At 36.7% G+C, this 24,083-nt stretch overlaps 1 protein-coding gene across 5 annotated transcripts in view; it reads right to left on the bottom strand.

Moving 5' to 3' along the window:
- Positions 1 to 24,083, bottom strand: part of MRE11 (MRE11 homolog, double strand break repair nuclease) — a 71,914-nt gene that overhangs the window by 41,298 nt on the left and 6,533 nt on the right. For all 5 annotated transcript variants that reach the window (XM_082409916.1, XM_082409918.1, XM_082409919.1 and 2 more), the window contains 7 exons: positions 22,036 to 22,196; positions 15,201 to 15,288; positions 13,736 to 13,877; positions 10,615 to 10,729; positions 6,136 to 6,321; positions 5,182 to 5,353; positions 3,499 to 3,579 (listed from right to left, as the gene is read on the bottom strand). In XM_082409916.1, the coding sequence (XP_082266042.1) occupies positions 3,499 to 3,579; positions 5,182 to 5,353; positions 6,136 to 6,321; positions 10,615 to 10,729; positions 13,736 to 13,877; positions 15,201 to 15,288; positions 22,036 to 22,196 (945 nt within the window). The remainder of the gene's footprint in view (positions 1 to 3,498; positions 3,580 to 5,181; positions 5,354 to 6,135; positions 6,322 to 10,614; positions 10,730 to 13,735; positions 13,878 to 15,200; positions 15,289 to 22,035; positions 22,197 to 24,083) is intronic.

The following is a 24,083-nucleotide window of genomic DNA, read 5'->3' as shown; positions in this document are numbered from 1 at the left end:
AATTTCTAAACAAATTTTTTTAAACTTTTAAAACAGAAGGAGATTCTCTACCGAAACAAATGCTGGCCCCAGATGCATTTGTTAATTGGTCTATCATGTAGGGATAAGCTTTTACACTAGACAAAAAAAAATGCTGGGAAAATCCATGGAGGAAAAGAAGCTAGTCTGTGAGCTTTGAGAAATGATCACCTTCCTTCAAAACACAGTACAGTCATCCCTCGGTATTCACGGGGGATTGGTTCCAGGATCCCTAAGAACACCAAAATCTGTGGATGCTCAAGTCCCTTATTATAAAATGGTGGAGTTCAATCAGCCCTCCATATCCGTGGATGTGGAAGTGCAGGCACAGAGGGCCGACTGTTTCTATTTATAAAAGAACAAATAATTGCTCTCAGGCAGGCTCTTTCTAAAGAAGTCTATAGTGGTACCAAGCTCTTTACAAAGAAAAATACTACATCTCTTTCTAAGAGATATAATCGTTCTCCTAAACTAGCTGTTCTCAGAGTATGCTCTGGGACTCAGCATTGTACCACATCACCAGCCTTTCCAGATTACTCCTAACCTCCACCCCACTTACACTCTTCATCACACTTAGCACTAGCTAAGATTTTGTTCATGTATTCGCTATTTGTTTATTGTGTCTCTCCTCACACCTCCACCTCCTGTAACCCTTGTCTATTTTACCATCACTGTGGCCCTCCTCCCCGCCCACCAACATGCAGAAAGAAGGTACTCAACATACATTTGTTCACTGCATTAGTGAATCAGTGCGCGTCCTCTAGCCAACACAATGTACTTCTGGAATACTACTTACGTGAAAATATTTGTTCTTTTGTTTCCTTAATGAATTAATAATTTAGTGTGTTTAGAAAAAGGAATGCCAATTTTCAATTCAAGTCTGGTTGGTTCTAATGGTATCAGGCAGACATAGATGAGGAACATGGGACCTTCCGCCCTGATAAAGAGAACTATGTGGTTCCCCCAAAGCAACTATGTTTCTGTTACCCAGACCATCTCTACAGCTGCTGCCATGTTCTAAAACAGAAAATGCCAAATGCTCAAGCTATTGTGCCTCCCCAAAACTCTTCAGACATTTTTAACAACTGTACTCCAGCCTAGTTTTATTTGTAATCTTCTGCTCCTAAAAGTCGCAAAACTCATTCACTAAGCAAATTTTACTGAGTGTCCACAATGTGTAGGCACTCTGCTAAGGGCCAGGGGTACCACCGTAAGTAAAACAGCACCTTGGTTGTGAAGAAATTCACAAGCTGACTGGGAAGATAAACTATGTAAAGAAGTAATTGCAAGCAGAATGTGATGGTGCTGTAAGACGTATGTACACCGTGCAGTGCAGCCAAAAAAAAAAAAACTTTAAAAAAATATTTAATAAAATATTATTACATATATACGTATATATAACATTTTATTACATCTTCTGATAGACGTAATAAAGCCATTCTCTTTCTTGGCAAACTCAAAAAAAAAAAAAAAAGAAGTATGTACAAAGTAGACTGAGGACACAAAGGAAGAAGGAACGACTCTGAAGGGAAGTCAAGAAAGGCTTCTTTTGAAGAGGGGCAGCTTTAAGTGGGTGTTAAAGGGGATATTACTAAAGGAGAGAAGCGCATTCCACGCAGCAGGATCAGCATGGGCAAACGTTCCAAAGAGTGAAATAAACTCCACTGGGCCTAGGAAAACAGCAACTTTTAGTCCAGTATAACTGGAGCTTAGGAGGTGCTGGTAGGAAATGAGGTAGAAGCAAAGAGGTGGGTTTAGACCAGGTCATATAAACCCTCTGAATGCCATGCAAGAGTTTAGACTTGTTCCTGTTAGAGCTAGGAAATCATTAAGTTGTTTTCAGCAGGAAAGACATGCAAGATCGTATTTTCCAAAGATGATCTTGGCATTAGTGTGGAGAGGCTAGAGGTGGGGAGAGGGGGAAACTGGAGGCAGAGTCAGGCAGTCGGCTACAGGCCAAGTAAAATCAGGCCTCAGCTACAGCAATGACAACGGGATAGAGAGAAGGGGCCAGATTACTAAATTCATTTAGATCTTGTAAATCTATGAAGTACCACCAAGGGACAAGAGATCCAGTGGCTCAAGGTCATATAGCTAGTGGCAGAGCCAGAAGCAAACCCAAGCAGTCTGGTTCTAGAATGTACTCTTTACCTTCACACTCTATGTCCCAGGGCTTCTCAAATTTTAATGTGCATATAAACCTCTTGGGGATCTTCTTAAAATGTAATTCAGTGCGGTTAATGTGGAGCCTGAGATTCTGTATTTTTAAGAATTTTCCAGGTGATGCCAATGTTGCTGGTTTGAGGGCCGCACCCCTTAAGTACAAGGCTTTAGAAGGACTCTTGGACCTCAACAAGGAGGTCTAAGCTGGAGGTCAAAATTTGGGAGTCGTCATTCTATAGGTGACCATATGCCTCGACTGAACAGAGGGCTAACTGAAAGATAGGAAGGGACAAACATCATTTGTAGTAGAGAATGTTGAAGAGTGATTCAGTAAGATGACAAAAATCTACTGGATTTGACAATTGAAGGTCATCTTTTCCACCTGAGATGGTGGGGTCAGAGCCTTGATTATAGTGGATTGAGGAAGAGAATATTACATGAGCAATATAGACAATGTATTTTTTTGAAAGAAAATCAGAAAGGGCAGGAGCTAGGAGAAGGGAAAGGCAGAGGGGCAAAAAAAAAAAAGTCTGTTGTTATTTGTTTGTTTGTATATATATATCATGATAGAAAAGATACGCAGGCTTATAGGCACAGGAAACACTTCAATTTCTTAGACTTTTCTAATACTCTCAAATACTTATCAATTCTTTCTACATATTTATCAAGCACTTGTTATGTGTCAGGAACTGTTCTGGGATCTTTGGATACATTAGTTAAGAAGATTCACAAAGTTCGGTGCTTCTACAGAACTGATAGTTTTGTAACTGAGGACAAACAATAACCAAAATAAATAAATTGGGTGTCGTAGGTTAGGAGGATGTGCTGTGGGAAAAAAAGAAAAGAAAAAGTAGAGAAGGGAAGTGAAATCAGGAGTGTTGGAGAGAGGGTATGGGGGTTGCAATCTTAATTAGGCTGGGGCCCACTGAGGTGACCACTGAGGTGACATCTGAGCAGATCTGGAGGAGGTGAGAGCATGTCTGATGCATCTGAGGAATTACAAGAAGGTCAAGTGTCTGGAAGGGAGGGAGAGAAGGGAACAGTAAACGATGAAGTCAGAGAGCACAGCCAACGTATCAAATACAATGGACTATTTAGAAAATGAGAAAAATAAGAGAAAAAAAAAAAAACCAAACCTATCAAAATGAAACTATGATTAAATCAAATCCTGGCTGCTTTATTATTTTTTCCACCAATGATGACGGCTCTTTTTACTATACGAACTCTCTTTGGTACTTTTCCAAAAAAATCCATGTAAACTGTACAATACTCTCCTCTGAAAATCAATAAAGTTGAATTTATCTAAAGAGGACTTACTCGCAGTCGTATAAGAGGCTTCTCTGGCTGTCGAGAATTTCCCAGACGTTCCCGTTCTGCATTTTCAAGCATTTCTTCAATCTCAAAATAAAGATATTGTCATGTCTAGGGGGAAGAGGTACTACCGGCTGGCATCTAGTGGTTGAGGTCAGAGAGGACTTGTAAAAATCCTACCATGCACAGAACAAGCTCCCACAACAAAGTGTTACCCAGTAAAATGTCAATTGTGCCAAGATTGAGAGACCATGGGCTCCCTGACTAGGCCAAGACAATCCGTTCATTTTCCATCTCCCTGGCCTCAGAGATTGGGTTCAGGGACAAGTACATGACCTCAGTCCAGGGAAACTCAATGCTAGGGGTTTATCTGGAACTACTGGGAAAAAATGATTCTTGCAGCTGTAAGGACAATGTTAAGTCTGTGGGCCACCACGTGAAAATGCCTTCCTTATAGCGAAGCTTAAGACAGAAAACATCAGACTGGGTGGCACAGGACCAGACACAGAAACAGAGAAAACTACAGTCTTAATTTGAGTTTCTGGATCTAGTCATTCTGAAACCAGTAAACTCTTGAACTTTCCAGTTATATGAGTTACATGTTGCCAGTAAGCTGTGACACTGGGCGAGTTACTTTATCTAAGGTTCAGCTCCTCTTTCTATAAAATGTGTATGGTAGACTCTACCTACATAGCATCATTCAGTGGATTAAATGCAAAATGCTGTCAACAGTGTCCAGAATATATATGCCGCCAATGAATATCAGTGATAATTATCATTATCATGATTTTTGTAAGAATAAAATACAAAGCAGAAGAGCCTACACAGCATAAGAACTGAATAAGTGTCAGTAATTAATGTTATTAAGCTGTCAAGTTCCATATTACTAAATGCATTCACCCAACTTCATAGTGGCTCTAGAATTTCCGCAGTGGTTTAGGGATGGCAATCTGCATGGTGGGAGGTATGGGACTTATACTGAAGTGACAAGGTGCATACCACACATTTTAAGATTTTATTTGGAGGGAGATTTCAGGATGAAAGGGATGTGTGATAGAGATTATTAGCGTAATGGAGATTATTAGAGAGGCTAAGGCTCTCCTCATCTACCATAACATCCTGCCATTCTCCAATCAAAGCCACTGCCTGCTTTCATTAATAAAATGAACAAATTATCGAATCAGGATAAAAAGAGAGAAAAGATAACATATGTTTTTGAGAAGGAGGAAAGGATCTGGGAGAGGGGCTTAATTAAACAAAGTTTCTTCTATTTATAACATTCCTCCCTCTGGAAGACGTTAGGTTTTTGGTTTTTTTTTTTTTTTGATGTGGACCATCCTTAAAGTCTTTATTGAATTTGCTACAATACTGCTTCTGTTCTATGTTTTTGGTTTTTTGGCCACCAGGTATGTGGGATCTCAGCTCCCTGACCAGGGATCGAACCCACTCCCCCTGCCCTGGAAGGCAAAGTCTTAACCACTGGACTGCCAGGGAAGTCCCTATTTAAAAAAAAAAAAAAGAAAAAAATTTGATACAACTGAACTCATTTATAAAACAGTGGTTCCTTACAGGCTTCATGAGAATGTAACAAATACAATGACTTCCCTCTACTCTACTGAAGTATTTAATTCAAGGTAAATAACCTCTCAACTAAAGTAGATCTCACTGACCTTTATCTAGAAGAATTACCTTCTCCAAGCAGAAGCTTTGTATGACTTGGGTTACTTTAGGATTATCGGGGTTAAAAATGTCTGGATGATCAGCCAGAACAACATCTTCCATGAAAAACTGCCGCACTGTGTGGAGAGGAATTTTCTGCATGTTCATCTTCCTTCCTTTAATACGCAGCAAACCAACGTGTCTGAAATGAGGAGGGAAATGAAAGCATAGTCACCTTGTAAACTTCCTCAGGAAAATGTGCACATCAAAACTATCATATTTCTTGCGCTTCCCTGGTGGCGCAGTGGTTGAGAATCTGCCTGCCACTGCAGGGGACACGGGTTCAAGCCCTGGTCTGGGAAGATCCCATGTGCCGCGGAGCAACTGGGCCCGTGAGCCGCAATTACTGAGCCTGCGCGTCTGGAGCCTGTGCTCCGCAACAAGAGAGGCGGCGATAATGAGAGGCCCGCGCACCGCGATGAAGAGCGGCCCTCACTTGCCGCAACTAGAGAAAGCCCTTGCACAGAAACGAAGACCCAACACAGCCATAAATAAAAATAAATAAAAATTAAAAACAGAAAACAAAAAACACTATCATATTTCTAAATTTCCACAATTTATAAAATCACACCCTTAAAAAGTGTTTGTTGTATCACAGGAAAAAACTTAAACATTCTTCTTCCCCAAAATAAAATCCATTCATACATCATTTTTCCTACAGCACTCTAACTTAAAATTTAATTAATAAAAATATTAGCCTTGAATTGGCCTAATGAGCAGCAAAATCATTAATACCATTGGGATCTTCTCCTGTTGAAAATAGCTTAAAGTCTGGGCAAACAGTAACACTCTATTGAATGATCAATCTTTATGAATAAATCTATCGCATAAATAACAGCATCATCAGACCTTGAGCCTATGAGATGGTTAGACTATCATAGCACATTTTTTTAAATTGATTTAAAAACTATAATAATTACTCACTTCTTTACAGCTTCTCCTGGGGAAAGAGAAGTGACCACTGAGCTTCCAGGTTGTGATACGTAAAAGAGCTGTTGTTCATTTTTGGTTGGAGCTATTTTACACTCATGTTCATGGCCCCAGATAACAAGATCAATGAAGTCATCCAAAAACTGTTCTGGAATGAAGTTAGTACTTCCGTGTTTACTCCTATGCCAAGATTTTTAAAAATAAATATTATAAATGTCCAGAGATATAGAAAAACTTCATAATAAGTAAGTCTGTATAGATCTTTCTTTCTCCATTAACTGAAGATTGATTACATCCCTTCTATACGCCAGAAACGTTCGAGGGATTGGGGATGCAAAGACAGTATCTAATTCCTGCCCTCAAAGGGTTTACAAACTTGCAGGACACAGACAAGTAGAAGCCTCAAAAGAGAAAGCAGTCGATTCTACATACAGAGGCAGATCACGAAAGGCTTTAGAGAGGAATAACTCCCCCTACGGGAAAGTCAGAAAAGCATGAGCTCTAAAAATAGTAAAAACCTATAAATTGGTCTGAGTGTATACCAGAGTACAGAAAATGGGAAGTGAGTTTAGTCTAAGCTTTGTAAAATAAAGTCAAAACTCTAAATATGTCATCCAAAAATGGGCGGAAGACCTAAATAGACATTTCTCCAAAGAAGATACACAGGTGGCCAACAGACACATGAAAGAATGCTCAACATCCTTAATCATTAGTGAAGTGCAAATCAAAACTACAATGAGGTATCATCTCACACCGGTCAGAATGGCCATCATCAAAAAATCTAGAAACAATAAATGCTGGAGAGGGTGTGGAGAAAAGGGAACCCTCTTGCACTGTTGGTGGGAATGTAAATTGATACAGCCACTATGGAGAACAGTATGGAGGTTCCTTAAAAAACTAAAAATAGAACTACCATCATTTTTTTAACATGTTTCTTTTACTGACTATAAAAATAATGAGAATGTCAGTCTTACACAGAGATAAGAGTTTTCAATATTAAATAAAATATTGTATGAATATGTGATTTTCAAACTCTCATTTTATACCTAGATTAGCTGCTATTATTAAAAGATATGTGAAAACCCAAAGAGAGGAAGACAAAAAAAAAAGTTTTCCCTAATACTGATTTATATCACTGAGAATTTAAGTAAAAGTGTTCAAATACTTCAACCAGCATTCACTTAAGGCAAACTGACATTCATTCATTGAACAAGTATTTACTGTGTGTCTACTATGTGTCAGGTTTCCCAGGTCTCTTCTAGAGACTGAAGACATAGCAGTGAACAAAGTCCTTGCTCTAGTGGGGGAAATTAGCAATAATACAATATGTTTACGTATATGCATACACACACACACACACACACACACATACGTATATACATATATATATATAATTTGTCAGGTAGTGACAGGTGCTATAAAGAAAAATAAAGGGAAAAATTACATGGAAAAGGGAGGCTACTATACAAAGGGTGGTCAGGGAAGGCATCTCTGACAGGAGACAAATGAGCAGAGAACTTAGAGGAGGGACCAGGAATGCATGGGAAGAAAGTCCTAGGCAGAGGGATGAGCTGATGGCAGAGGTGCTGACGTGGGAATGTATTCAGTGAGTTCAAGAACAGCAAGGAGACCAGCGTGGCTAAGCAGAATGAATGCAAGGAAGAGCAGGAAGTGAAATCAGAGAAGCTCACGTATCTAGGAATATTCATGTAAAAAACATTTTTATGTAAAAAACGTTATGATCCTATCACAATTACTGAAGAAATGCAGAATAACTCAAATACGACATGATGTAACTATGCTTTAATGGGGCACTGGAAAAGGGAAGATTATGCTCGTGGGCTGACTCTGATTTGTGACCTAGAAGCTGATCAAAACATCTTTGTGGAAATATTTTGCATGACAAAATTGCTCAGGAGAAAGAGAAAGACACTGGTCCACATATAGAAACAAATGGAAAATAAAGTAAAATGTAAAACGCTCCAGAATTCTCGCTTAATATGAGCAAACGTCTTCTTTATAAGATCCTGAAAACAGTAACAAAAGAAGTACCTAAGAATGCAGAGGATGACAAATGAACCTAACAGCATTACAAAAAAACTATTATAACCACAATGAAGGGGTAAGGGAAAAGGAACTGACCGAAGTAACTTTAGAAAGTGGTGTTTCTGACTAGATATAGTAAGGTTAAGGACTAAAATGACATACAAACACTGTACCCTAGCTGGCAAATTTGTTTCTCACAGGGCTATGGGTCAGCAATTTTGAAATTACTTTGTTATGTCAACCAGTATTGAAAAAAATAAGTAAACATACCGTAGATAATACAATCGAGGTTTCTAACTGTTAGAGAAAGAAGTCACAAATAAGAAAAAGACAAAAATGAATCCTGTAGGGCTGGATTCAAATCAGTATGAACTCGTGCTTCTTTTTTTTTTTTTTAACACATGTATACATACAGACATGTATGCATGGATTAGTGGATATACATATATTTCTTTAACTCTAGTCATGAGGGCTAAGAGACCCACAGTAGCAATAAGCACATTTAGTGGCCATGTCTGGGTTTCTAAATACCACTCTCCAATAAAAGCAATTAGGGCTCCTTGGAAAAGTGGTTGATTCCAGGGCTTGAGGAGAAAAACACAAGATGAGCCTGGAGCATCTTGTGGTACTAGAAGGTTAAGGACATGCTCAAAAAACAAAAAGGAAGAGGGTCTGTTGAAAGGACATAGAAGCCAATGTAAAAAAGCTCCCAACGGTCAGAGTTGAAACAACCTGAGCAACAAAAACAACAACAACATCAAAAAATTAAAGTATTGGATTATAACTCAAAGAATTAAATAAATATCCTTGAGTCCACAGTAACATAAATAAATGAAAGAATAAATAAGTAAATCAATGAGAAGGGACAAATTTTCCTAACAGAAGAATTTCAATTAATAATTATAAAAAGAATGAGGGAAAAAAAAAAAAATCAGAAACAACACCACAGTATTAATTGCTGGAAACAAGATCCACCAATGGATGCTAAAATTTGTGGGCAAAAGTTTAAGTTGAAACAGGATGTTCACATAGCCTCAATGTATTTTTCCCAAAATATTGATTAATTACAAAGTAGAAAATGGGACCTTTACAGGGGGAGAAACCTGGTCTACAGCACCTTAATTGAATGATCAAGATTATTAACATCACCAGTAACCAACCATACCAACATTATACTACTCATTCCCCTTACCAATGCTGCCATTCCAAACTTTCATTCTGGCTTGGAATCGCTGACAATTGTTCCTTCTCACTTATCCCTACCTTGGGAAAGTACGAAGTGTAGCAGAACTGGAAAGCCCTCAGCAAGAGAAGGAACAAACTCCCAGTTTGTTATGTGGAAACCACACATATCAAAACTCTGGACTGCTCCTCCTTTAACTCACACTGTTTATTCAAGAATATACATATAAGGCAACATACGACTGCCCCCTAAAGCCTTTCTTTCACCGAGTACCAGTGATGGGTAAGTACCAGAGTATTCTGCTGTCAATAAGTATCTGTTCAATAAATAATAAATTATATAATCAGGCCCCAAATCCCTTTAGAGTCTTCCTTAATAACTTCTCAGCTTTGTCCCTTACATTATCATTCTCACTACCATCACTGTTACCATCTCACACTTTTTTTAACTATAATGATCACATAATAAATCTTGCTTCTTCAAATCTCTATTCCTTTCAATCAAACCTACACCCTGCCAACAGATTAAATTTCTTAAAACTACTAACAAAAGAAAGTTGATCTAGCTATATTTAATATTCTGGAAAAACACCTGTATATATGTACCAGGAAAAATCTATAAGAATGTTCCTAACAAAAAGGTTTAAAAAAGCAAAAATCTGGAAATAACACAGAACACTCACTAACAGGAGAGAAAGCTGAACTGTATACATCAGTGAAAATGAATTACACTTTTAAGCATCAAAATGGATGAATCTTAGTAACATAATGTTGAACAAAATAAGCCAACTGCAAAATATAAAGTATGGTGTTCCAGTTATACCAAAACTAAATAAAAAATACTCATAATGAATGTGTATGTGATTAAACAATGAAGAAAAGCTATGGACATATAAATAAAAATTGAAGATAGTGCTTCCTGTGGAGTTGGTGGAAAAAGATGTGGTCAGGGAAGGGCATGGGGTAGGGTACTGGTAATGTTCCACTTCTTTCTGAATTTAGGATTATTCATTTTATGGTTCTTCGTATACCTTATCCATATGCTGGAAATATTCTTTGTAAGTATGAATATATACTGAAAACAATTTCAAGATGCAGTCACACAATGCATATCGAAGTCTTGCCTGATCCTGCACTGACAACTTTCAAAGCATAAGGAGCATTTTACTGAAATAGGTAAGCTTGGAAACAGAGATTTGGGGAACCTCAATACTTGACTCAAAAATTTTCAGAGACTACTTTTACCTGTTCTGATGAATCACAAATAAGTTAAACCAAGAGTTCCCATCTTCTTTTGGTCTCAACATTGTTACTTTTTTGTTGACGAACATTCGATAGAGCCTTTCATCTGGAATGGATCCTGAAAATGGATATTACATTATTTTAAAAGTGGTTTCTTACTCGGTTTTAAAAAACGAATATGTTTTGCTTCTAAATTATGTGCTTCTCTGAGTACTTCATTCTCCTATTAGAGAGATATTTGAAATCTGATATCATTATTTACAAATGAACATGTTCCAGGTTCATGCCTGACAGCTGCTAAGCAGTTAGTTGCATTTGAAGAATGTTTTCCAGGTCAAGCATATATACTTTCAAGATCTGGAAAATGTGGAATAAAAATTTGAGTTTTCTATGCTCAAATTCTTATTAAAATTTCTAATAATATTGTTTTCCACTCTCCCTTTATTTATTCTAAGTATATATGTACTTTTGATTTAACATATACATTGTAAAATACACAGGAGGAGATATTAAAGGGGATGAGATTAAAAATGTATTTAAAAATAATAGTCTTATGTATACTATGCTTTTACATAAAAATACTGTGCTTTTTAATAATTTAATGACTTTTAAATAACTCTTCCTATTCCCCAAAGGATCACCTTAGTCTAGTGAAGGAGGCCAACAAAAACAATTAAACATGAAAATTGCAATTTTAAATATTATAAAAGGGAAAAAAGTCAGGATGCTAAGATGGGAATTATCACTGGGAGGACAAGGTTGCTACTTTATGGAGTGATTAGGGAAGGCCTGGGAAGAAAAGCCAACACCACATAAGTATAAGAGCTAGAAGAGGTCTAGCTTCTAAAGAGAATTCCTAGTGTGGCCAATGAAATAGATGGTGGCATGCAGAACATATAACTGGAACAAAAAAGTCAAGACATAAAAAAATCCAGGGCATTAGAAGGTTGATCTACTTGGGTGTCAAAGCACTGAGAACACTGACAAAACTGGAAGGTAGGCAAGTAAGAAAATTGAGGGAATGGAGAAGGCAGTTTAGCCAGTTGGCAATTAGCTTCAAGGGTGTTTGCAGGCAGGAAAGGAGGTGTCAGTAGGAAGCAAGGAGAACAGTGACTTGCCCTCCACCCCTTCTGCCCTAAAGTCCATAAGAGGCCATGAGAGAACTACGTGGGACACGTAACCTCAGGGGCCAGTCAGTTTCACTGAGGGTTGGAGAGTACAGGCAGCATTCAGAGACTGATGAAATGAGGGAGTTTGCTAACTAAAAAGAGCTCTAGAGTATACAGAGCTGGGGTGAGAGGAGTGGGTGGAGGGTAGAGACAGAGTCCAGTTAAGGAAAACAGAACAGGATGAGATGAGAGTTTGGGAGAAAATGGATGACTGAAGCAGTTTGCTTCTGGCAGTGACTGAGGCATAATGGGATGTGTCCTTAGTCTGAAAGTAGGAGGATCAACCACTTTCTGCAGATATGATCCCTAACGTTACAGTGATTAAAATACCTGTTAGCAGTTTTTTAAAAAAGCATATTCCACTTCCTGCTCTATCACTTGCAAAATCAGACATAATACCTCCATCTCATTTTCCATATCTCTAAAATATAGATAACCACGATGCTTTTCTACTTGTTGGCGAAATTATGTAAATTGGGCAAAGACGATAAGCTTCCTAGAGAAGCTTCCTAGAGAAAGTATTTAAATAAACCATCCATCATAATTATTCTTTAAGAAACATACACAAAGAGAAATGAAGTAAATAAGATTTTCTAAGGCTTCTATTATACAAAAGTCACTCAAAAAATAGTAAAAACTAGGTAGAGGCTACAGCGTGAAATTTTTTCTCAGTTTCTCTTGGGGGTACTTTAAGGTTGGTTTAACATGAAGTATAATTTTTATAATACTCTATACACAACAAAATCAATAAAACTATTGTATCCATAAAACAAATCAAACTGAACTTAATCCAAGGAAGACACAAAAAACAGCCTTTGAATGCACTCTAAAAATAGTCTTCCATTCATATGGAATAAAGCCTAGCAAACAAGCTTTTACCTACTGGACACTAAATAAATTGAAGATAGTGACGCTGATAAAGCAAATTTTCTGAGCATTGTAGATGATAGCTCTAGATTAGCACTGTCTAATAAAAATATCATGTGAGCCACTAAAACAGGCCAAATATGTAATTTTTAATTTTCTAGTAGCCATATTAAAACAAGTAAAAGAAACAGGTGAAATTAATTTTAAGATATTTTATTTAACCCAAAATACCAAAGGTATTTTACATTTTTTTCTAAGTCTTTGAACTCTGATGTGCATTTTATACTTATAGCATATCTCAATTCAGACTAGCCACATTTCAAGTGCCCAGTATCTACATGATCACTGTATTGGACAGTGAATCTTTAGAACTTTCAAAGACTTCCAAGATATCAAAATGCAGTTTTTCTAATTACTCTATAAATGCTAATGTTCAGGATTTTTATCTGAGTCTAAAAGAAAGAAAAAATAAACAATAAATAGATACTAGAGGAAAAATATTTTTTCACCAAAACTGCTATTAAAAGTAAGTATCAAGGGGCTTCCCTGGTGGCGCAGTGGTTGAGAGTCTGCCTGCCAGTGCAGGGGACACGGGTTCGGGCCCTGGTCTGGGAGGATCCCACATGCCGCGGAGCGGCTGGTCCCGTGAGCCGCAGCTGCTGGGCCTGCGCGACTGGAGCCTGTGCTCCGCAGCGAGAGGGGCCGCGATGGTGAGAGGCCTGCGCACCGTGATGAGGAGTGGCCCCCGCTTGCCACAGCTGGAGAAAGCCCTCGCACAGAAACGAAGACCCAGCACAGCCAAAAATAAATAATTAATTAAATAATTAAATAAATAAATAATTAAAAAAAAAAAAAAAGAAACATTCTTTAAAAAAAAAAAATAAGTATCAAGGACTATTGGTGCTTATAAAATACTAAAAAATTTCTACCAAAACCTTCTATCATTTTTTTAAGTCACCCATAAGGAATAATTAGATTTGCCTCACTTTTCCCCAAACAGCAGCAAAGTTAACTCCAGAATTTGATTTCCTAGCTGCTTAAACATTTAAACATTTATTGACATAAATAGTAAAATAAAACCATCTTACCTAAGCCATATAGAGCAATTTTTGTGCTTCCTTTTTGAAGCAAAACCGGACTAATGTCTATCTTCTCCACAGACATTGAACGTCCAAAGTGATTTACAAATCCAGCACAACTTAAAATATCCAGGGCGCAGAGTGCGTCTGCCTATGCAAAATATTTTCAAATAATATAAATGTATATCTAAAAATAAGTAATCTGCATATCATATTATTACTTATTAAAAGTATATTTTATATAGTAGTTACAAAAACCTAGATTAGGATAATGTCTTCTCAAAACAAAATTACAATAGTAAAAGTATTCGCTATCTTTTTTCTATTACAAGTGACCCACTGTGACTGGAATCACATGCTAAATGCAAAGTTAACATTTCATCAAAACTTATGATGTCTTGTCCACTGAAAAATAAAAAACAGCCATGAAATCAGTGCCTTGTCATATTAAGCAGACCTCTTAAGAGGTGAGAAAAAAAAACCTAGCAAAGTAGTGACTTATAATACATTAATGACCAGATAAAACAAAAAGATATTTTGAGATTATTTTAGGGCCCCTATTATTAAAGATCTTCCTCGACTTACAGTGGGTTTAGGTCCCAATAAATCCATCGTAAACGGAAAATACCGTTAAGTCGAAAATGAAGTTAAAGCACCTAACCTACCGAAAATCATAGCTTAGCCTAGCTTACTTTAAACATGCGCAGAACACGTACATTAGCCTACAGTTGGGCAAAAGTATAAATACTTTTACAATAAAGTATGGAGTATCTTGTGTAATTTACTGAATAATGTACTGTAAGTGAAAAACAGAACGGCTGTATGAGTACAGAATGGTTGTAAGTGTAGCAGCTGTTTACACTCGTGACCGTGTGGCTGATCGGGAGCTGTGCCTCGCTGCCTTTGCCCAGCATCACACGAAAGTATCTTCCCACGTTATCGTTAGCCCAAAAAAGATATTCAAAATTCAAACTTCGAAGTGCAACTTCTACTGAATGTATATCCATTTCGCACCACTGTAGAGTTGAAAAATCTAAGGTCGAACCCTCATAAACTAGAGACAGTCTGTACTTTCATATCAAACAGAAAATAAGATGACCTAATTTAGATTTAAAACTGTTCATGAAACCCTCATTTCCTACAGGTGAGATTTATGTGATAAGAGATACAAAAGCCCTTGGTAAACTGTAAAGCATTATATAAATGTTAGGTGTTTATTCCTCCTCCTGGTTACTTATTGTTAACCTTGGCACTTATGAAATAAACGTGTATGTCACATGCCATTTATTATTCCAGATTTAAAAGAAATTATCTAAAAAGCAGTATAAAAGCTTATATGAATGATAAAAAGTCAATTTGAACTTTTGACTCAATTTGACTACAAATTGCTGGGAAGAAGTGAAAGAATGCTTTCCAAAGACAAACTAAACTGATCGTTTCTAAAATTTCAACTAACTAAGAACCCAATAATTACCCCCGTAGGATCATCATGATTGCCATGAATACTAAACACAGGAATTGAAATGTTGAGATTGCCATCTTCGTAGTTCACCCATGGAAACCTTAAAAAAGAAAGAAAGAAAAAAAAGTTTCTATAAGAGACGAAAGCTGTTTCCCCCATTATCCTCCTCCAAAAAATTAATACAGTTATAGGCAAACTGGATGATCTAAGCTGGCAAATGACCGCTAGTTTGGAGCTTTAAAAAAATAAAATCCAAGGCAGCAGTTCATTTCAATTCAAGTTTCAAAAGATCTCAAAGTACTACACTTTAAAAGAAAACCATACAAATATATGATGCTTATGAATTGTATGAAAGATTTGAATATCTGATTAATAGGAAATAGGCTTTCAAAATTTTGAAAGCCTTTATAAAAGGTTTTTATTTGTAGAAGCGGGAGGGGAAGAAATACATCTACTCTGGAATCCAAAAGACCTAGATTAAAAATTCCAGCTCTATCACTTACTACTTGGATGACTTAAAGTTCCCACCCACTCCTGCCCCTAGTCACCAAGCTTCCCTTCTCAGAGGCAAATAACATTAGGAATTTCTAGTGTATCTGTGCAAAAATATCTTATACCTGTAAAGCAAATAAATACATCTTCCTTCTTAAACAAATGGTAGCACAATATAGATTTCTGCCCCCTGCCTTTATCACTTAACATACTTTTATAAATCGTTCCATATCAGTACATAAAGAGCTTCCTTTTGATTTTTTTAGCTGTACACTGCATGGATTATTATAATGTGTTTAAGTAGTTACCTATCAATGGACATTTAGACTATTTCCAGCCTTTTGTTTGACAAATATTGTTACAGTGAGTAATCTTGTACAAAGTTGCCCTTGTGAGAGTATAGGAAAATATCTAGAAGGAAACTGTCAGGTCAAAAGGAACGAGTGCATCTGTAAATTTGATAACCACTGCCAATTCCCCTCCACAGAGGTTGTATGATTTACTCATAGTACAATGGCAATCTATGAGACTAATTCCCCCTACTCCACCAACATACTGGGTGGGCCAAAAGGTTCATTCGGTTTTTTCCCTAAGATGGCTCTAGTAGCGCTTAGTTGTCTTTAACTTCATTTGAAACAATTTTGTTAGATTGTATGTGACAGCTGTCATATCAGCGTGCATTTAAAAAAAAAGACTTATGAAAATTGGTGAAGGTTTATGTAGCCATTTTAATACTGAAGATGGAAGAAAAAAAGGAACATTTTCGGCATATTATGCTTTATTATTTCAAGAAAGGTAAAAACGCAACCGAAATGCAAAACAAAAGATTTGTGCAGTGTGTGGAGAAGGTGCTGTGACTGATCGAACGTGTCAAAAGTGGTCTGCGATGTTTCGTGCTGGAGATTTCTCACTGGACGATGCTCCCTGGTCAGGTAGACCAGCTGAAGTTGAGCGATTAAATAGAGACATTAACTGGGAACAATCAACGTTATACCACGTGGGAGATAGCCGACATACTCAAAATATCCAAAACAAGCAATGAAAATCATTTGCACCAGCTTGGTTATGTTCATCACTTTGATGTTTAGGTTCCACATAAGTTAAGCGAAAAAAACCTTCTTGACCATATTTCCGCATGTGATTCTCTACTTAAATGTAATGAAAAGTTCCATTTTTAAAACAAATTGTGATGGGCGATGAAAAATGGATACTGTACAATCATGTGGAACAGAAGAGATCGTGGGGCAAGCGAAATGAACCACCACCAACCACACCAAAGGCTGGTCTTCATCCAAAGGTGATGTTGTGTGTATGGTGGGATTGGAAGGGAGTCCTCTATTATGAGCTCCTTCTGGAAAACCAAACGATTAATTCCAACAAGTACTACTCCCAACTGGACCAACTGAAAGTGGCACTGGACGAAAAGCATCCAGATTTAGTCAACAGAAAACGTATAATCTTCCATCAAGATAACACAAGACCGCATGTTTCTTTGATGACCAGGCAAAAACTGTTACAGCTTGGAAGTTCTGATTCATCTGCCATATTCACCAGACATTGCACCTTTGGATTTCCATTTATTTAAGTCTTTACAAAATTCTCTTAATGGAAAAAATTTCAATTCCCTGGAAGACTGTAAAAGGCACCTGGAACAGTTCTTTGCTCAGAAAGATAAAAAGTTTTTGGAAGATGGAATTATGAAGTTGCCTGAACAACGGCAGAAGGTAGTGGAACATAAGGGTGAATACATTGTTCAATAAAGTTCTTGGTGAAAATGAAAAATGTGTCTTTTATTTTTACTTAAAAACCAAAGGCACTTTTTGGCCAACCCAATACATTATCAAGCTTTTTCAATCTATGCCAGTGGTTCTAAACCCTAGCTGCATGTTAGATTTTTCTAGGAATCTTTGAAGATCCACCAATGTCCAAGACACACTCAGAAAGATTAACTGACCTGGAGACAGGGCATCAGTATTTTTTAAGATTCTTAGGTAATGATAATGTGCACCCAGGACTGAGAATTACTGGTCTATATCAATCTTATAGGAGAAAAATATATCAGTATACTTCATTTTGCATCTTTCATATTCTTTTAATATGTTTAAATGCTACTTTATTTCCTTTTCTATGAACTATGTCCATATTCTTTACCTATTTTTTATTAAGTCATGGATTTTTTTTTTAATTGACTTGAAAGAACTACTTAACTATTAACTATTGGGAAAATTAGACCGTAATTTGCCATGAGTTGCAAATATTCTTCCTGGTTGAATCCAGACTTTTGACTTCACTTTGGGCGGCTCTTGCCATGCAGAAATTTACTTTTACAAAGACAAACATATCAATTTTTTTTTATAGATTCTGGGTTTGTGTAATACTTAGAAAAGTCTTTTCCACATCCAGATCTTTTTTAAAAATGTCTAACAGTTTCTTCTAGTTCTTTTATTGAATAAGCTATATTTTTTGTGGAGATATGAGATACCACCTTTATCAAATACTAAATTCCCACATGTATTGAGGCTATTTCTGGAATTTCTATACTCTTTCACTTATCTGCCTATCAATTCATGAGTCATACCACTTTTTAAATTATTGTAGCATTATAATATACTGTCTTTTTTCCAGCTTTATTGTGATATAATTGACATGTAACATTGTATAACTTTAAGGTATACAGTGTGTTGACTTGATACACCCATATATTGCAAAATGATAACCACTATAGCTTACTTACCACTTTAAGCTGCACACACACCTAGCTTAACAGCTGCATCATGTCACATAATTGCCATTTCTTTTTCGTAATGAGAATATTTAAGATCTACTCTCTTGGAAACTTTCAAGTATAAAATACAATATTACTAACTATAACCACTATGCTGTACATTAGATCCTCAGAACTTATTCATTTTTAAACTGAAAATTATATATTTTTTTGATCAACATCTCCCCTTTTCCCCCAACTCCCTGCTACTGGTAACCACCATTCTAGTCTCCATTTACATGAGTTCAGCTTTTTCAGATTTCATATACTGTATAAGTGATATCACACAGTATTTGTCTCTTTGTCTGACTTATTTTACTTAGCATAAAGCCCTCAAGGTCCATCCATGTTGTCTCAAATGAAAGGATGTCCTTTCTCATGGCTGAATGTATATATATACATGGCTGTGTCTGTGCATATATATCTGTACACACACACACACACACATCACATCTTTATCCCTTCTTCCACTGATGGACACTTATGTTGTTGCCATATCTTGGCCATTGTGAATAATGCTGCAATGAATGTGGGAGTGCAGATTATCTCTTTGAGATCCCATTTTCATTTCCTTTGGATATACACCCAGAGGTAGGATTGCTGGATCACATAATAATTCTATCTTTAATTTGGGGGGGAACCTGCACAGTGTTCTCCATAGTGGCTGCACAAATTTACATTCCCGCCAACAGTGCACAAGGGTTCCCTTTTCTCCAAACCCTCTCCAACACTTGTTCTCTCTTATCTTATCTTTTTGATGATAGACATCCTAACAGGTGTGAGTTGATATCTCATTGTGGCTTTGATATGCATTTCCCTGATGATTAGTGATGTTGAGCACCTTTTCATGTACCTGTTGGTTGTTCTATTTTTGTGAAAAATATCATTGGAATTTTGATAGGGATTGAACTGAGCTAGTAACTACTTAGGAGTCTTCTTTTTTTCAGAGTTTCCCTATCTTTTTTTTTTTTTGGTCTATGTTTTACATGAACTAGTAAACAAGAGGGAAAATTATCCAAAATATAGTACAAAGAGATAAAGTTATAGGGAATATTAAAAAGTGGGTAAAATATAAATAATTTTCAGAAAGAAAAAGAATAGGAAACAGAAAACATACTGGATAAGAATTTTCCAAAATTGCTGCAAAAAAAATTCTTAGTTTGAAATGCATGTAGCCCAAGCAGGATAAATAGAACTAAATCCACAACTAAATATGTCACAGTAAGACTGCAAAAAGACTCCTTTCTTTATGCCAGCTACTATTCTAAGCAATTTTCTTATTAACTCAACTACTCCTAACAACAATTCTGTAAGATTAGCACTATTCTTTTCCCATCTTACAATAATGAAACTAAGGTAGGGCAGATCCAGGATTTGACCTCAGACAGTCTTATACCAGAATCCATGCTTGTAAGCACTATGTTATACTGCTTTTCCAGCACCTAAAATGATAGCAAGACTCCTCAAAAGCACCAAAAAATAAGAGTTTACTGACAGGCAGTGAAAAACTACTAAAAACTGTACTTCGGAAAGGAAACTGAATCTAGACAAAAGGAATGAAACATTAAGAAACAGCAATAGTAAGCGAAGAAATAGGTAAACACATCTATGGGGTGGGTGAAGCAGTTTAAAAATAATAGTTTTAGATATGAATAGATGATGGGTAAAGACTGATCAGAATTCTTAAAAACAAGAACATATGTTAAAAATTACAAGAATTTTTTAAAATCCTATTCTATACTCAGCCAAATTATCAATCCGAAGTTAAAAATAGCCATTTTCTTACATAAAAATATCTCCAAAAATTTACCTCCCAATATAAACTCATTTTTAAAATATATATACACAAATAGATAAGAAATAAATATAGCTATGTCTGTCTTCAGGGGTTACTTTATATATATATATATTTTTTTTCTTTTTACATTTACATGTATACATGTGTGTATAATATGTGTATATATTTGTGTGTATGTGTGTGTGTGTGTGTGTGTATATATTTAAGCTCTGTGCTCTGAGAGAGCCTAGAAGCAGTGACAAGACAATAGCCATGTGCATGCCTAGCATCCAGATTCTAGCTTCCAAATACCATTCCAAAATGAACCAAGAAATGGATGAGTCTAGGGCTAGGGAAAAGAAAATACAAAATTAACCTGGAGCATCTTACAGTACCAAAAAGGGGGGAAAAAAGATGACGGCATGCTGAAAGGACCCAAGAGGTGGTCTGAAAGAGTGCACAATGGCTAAAGCTGGAACAATTTATTTGAGCAACAAAATAGATTATAATAGTATTAAATTACAATCCAAAGGAAAAAAAATGAGTTCATACTGATATAAACAATTGAATAAATTCCTACTGATATAGACAACTGAATAAATAAATAAACAAATGGGGGAGAAGGGACAAATCTTTACAGAACTATTCCAATTAATAAATGCAGAAAGAATGTGGGAAATATTTAGAAAATCACCATTAGGACACCGCAGTTACAACTGCTGTAGGCAAGAGCCACTGACAAATGCTAAAATTATTGGACAAACTTTAAAGAGAAACAGAATAGTTGCATAGCCTCCCCTAAAATATTTACTAATTACTGTAGTGGTTTTAACACGCCCATAAATTCTTTGATACTCTTTCCTCTCTCCAGGAAGTGAAACGTAACACCCTCTCTTCGAGCGTGGGCCGGACTTAGCTACTCACTTCTTACAAACAGTATATGGAATGGGAAAAATAGTAACTTGACAGTGGAGAAACCTGCAAGACACCATCTTAACCAAGTGACCAAGGTTAACCTCACCAGTGCAGGCCATGTTGATAGCATGTACTCCTTACATACTGAGAAGGGCACTCCACCTATAAGACATTCTTTCCCCCAAACCAATAACCCTAGTCTAATCACGAGAAGAACCCAAGTTGAGAGACATTCTACAAAATATCTGACCAGTACACTTCAAAAGTGTCAGTGTCTGTCTGAAAAAGACTGGCGTAGTCGAAAGGAGATTTTGAGACCATTTCAACTAAATGCAGTGTGGTATCCTGTACAGTGTTTAAGAAAAAACAGAGTACCTTTATGACATGGGGTTCTAGGTGGATATTGTAAATAAGTCCCAAAAGCACAAATATTAAAGAAAAAAAATAACGTGTTTGACTATGAACATCAAAATTAAATATTTCTGTCATCTAAAGGCCCTGTATACAAAGTCAAAAGACAATCCACTGATTGGGAAAAAATACATGCCTAACAAAGGCTTAATATCTAGAAATAACTCCTGCAAATTCAATAGGAAAAGACAAAAATATCCCAATTTTTAAAATGGACAAAGGATATGAACAGAAGAGATACCAAATGTACACAAAAAAATTTGAGAAGTTACTCAGTCTCACTATTAATTAGGGAAATAGAATTTAATACAACAATGTACAGAAAATTCAAAGAACTACATTTACCAAGGAAATAGCTTATACTGAAGGTAAAATGGCTAATTGTTACCGTGTTCATGTGTCTTATACAGAAAATATTATATATTATACATACATGTAATATTAACTATCATAAGGAAACATTCATTTAAGCATTTAAATATACTTACTTACTAAAACCGAAGTTGACTGACTGATCGCTGATAATTTCAAACTGTACCGGACGATCCCCCATGCAATATTTTCTTAATAACTCGAGGCAGTTATGTACTGTTTTTCTTGAGGGTTTATTTTCATGAAAAAGATCACCCCCTAACAAAATGAAATCCACCTAATCAACAGAAAATAGTGTGAAAATTAGTATGTTTTATAGATAAAATTTTTAAAACTATAGCGCAAAGAGATAGAAAAAAAATCTTGTAAAAGATACTATTATGTGTGGAGATCTAAAGTTTCATATTTTGTTTAGTCAAAGGGCCTTTCAATCTGGTTATTAATCTGACTTCAGCTTAGGTTCCTAGGTCACCTTCAAAAAGGCCATCTTCAAATTACTACACCAAGTTTCTAACTCACATTACCCAAAGTGATCATACTTCTTTCTTTAAAGTTATCCAAATCAAACATAAACTTAGCACTTTAATAAAGCTTATGGAAGGGATAGCAGATTCAATCCAAATTATTCACTTGATTCATTCAACAATTATTTAGAGTCCTTACAGGCACTGGCAGCTAAGGAAATGGCAATCTACAAAATATAGGATGTCCCTGCCCTCATTAAATACAGACAACGTGCCATACCCTATACTGAGTGTGATGAATTAAATACGATCCCTATCCTAAATATGTTCAAAATCTAATGGGAGAGACAAACTGCTAAGCATCTAAACGTAAGTCAGACTCTGACATGCACTAGAACAGATATATAAACAAACCAGGAGTAGAGATGACGTTACAATTAATTCCAACTGAGAGGAGGAAATACATCTGAGGACAACGTCTGGGAAGAATGGGCTAACATGGTGGCATCTGAGTTGCACCATGAAGGATAAACGAGATTTCGAGGAAGAGCATTCAGGAACAACCAGAGAAAAGGGAAATCACACAGAAAGAAAGTCCAACACACTTTCAAAAGCGTACAATCTACGTAAAGAAACTTGATTAAGTTCTTAATTATACAAAAGAACCCAGCAATACAGATCACCACAGGCTACAGTAGTGAGGGCAGCAGAATATGTCACCACAAAATGGACCACTTTGGCAATGTGGACTGTTTTGAGCTGAAGGCAATTAAGACCCAGCAGAGTCAGGAAAAGCTGTTTTACCTCGCTCTAAACTGCCTAAAAGAATTTGGATAGGGGGCATGTACCAGGAAGAGAGCTATTACCAGAGGTAATTTCTGATATCAGAAAGACATCGCATGGCATGGCAAACACCTGTTTACCAAACATCTGATCTTCTCATCTTCCTGTGCACTGTCTTCCTCCCCTTGAAAGCCCCAAACTCCTTTCCCCTTCTCCTTAGCTCAGGATGGCAGATAAGCCTCAACTACTTCACTGCTGAGGAGTCTCGTATTTTTGTGGGGCTCCCATACGTATGAAATTTGTTTTTACCCTGTTAATCTGTCTTACGTCAACTTAATCATTAGACCAGCCAGGGAACTTAGAAGGGAAGAAGGAAAAGATTTCTGCCCCAACCCCAACAAGAGTCAGAGAGACTTCAATAAAAATGTGGGATTTAAGCCAGGTCTTCAAAACTAAACATGGGGCTTCCCTGTTGGCGCAGTGGTTGAGAATCTGCCTGCCAATGCAGGGGACACGGGTTCGAGCCCTGGTCTGGGAAGATCCCACATGCCGTGGAGCAACTGGGCCCGTGAGCCACAACTACTGAGCCTGCGTGTCTGGAGCCTGTGCTCCGCAACAAGAGAGGCCGCGATAGTGAGAGGCCCACGCATCGCGATGAAGAGTGGCCCCCGCTCGCCGCAACTAGAGAAAGCCCTCACAGAAACGAAGACCCAACAGAGCCAAGAATAAACAATAAATAAATAATAATAAATAAAAAATTTTTTAAAAACCCAAAAAACTAAACATGATTTGAGTAAAGGGAGAAAATGATCATAATCCAAGGCATAGAAGAAACAAAACAAAAACAACAAAGCAAACAAACATTTTTACAGGGGAGGGGAAAGAGAAATAGTTGTTTAAATGATATAGTTTCACTT

This window comes from Balaenoptera physalus (assembly GCF_965194825.1).
Source record: "Balaenoptera physalus genome assembly, chromosome: 10".
Lineage (NCBI taxonomy): Eukaryota > Metazoa > Chordata > Mammalia > Artiodactyla > Balaenopteridae > Balaenoptera > Balaenoptera physalus.
This window is presented reverse-complemented; position numbering and strand designations above follow the sequence as displayed.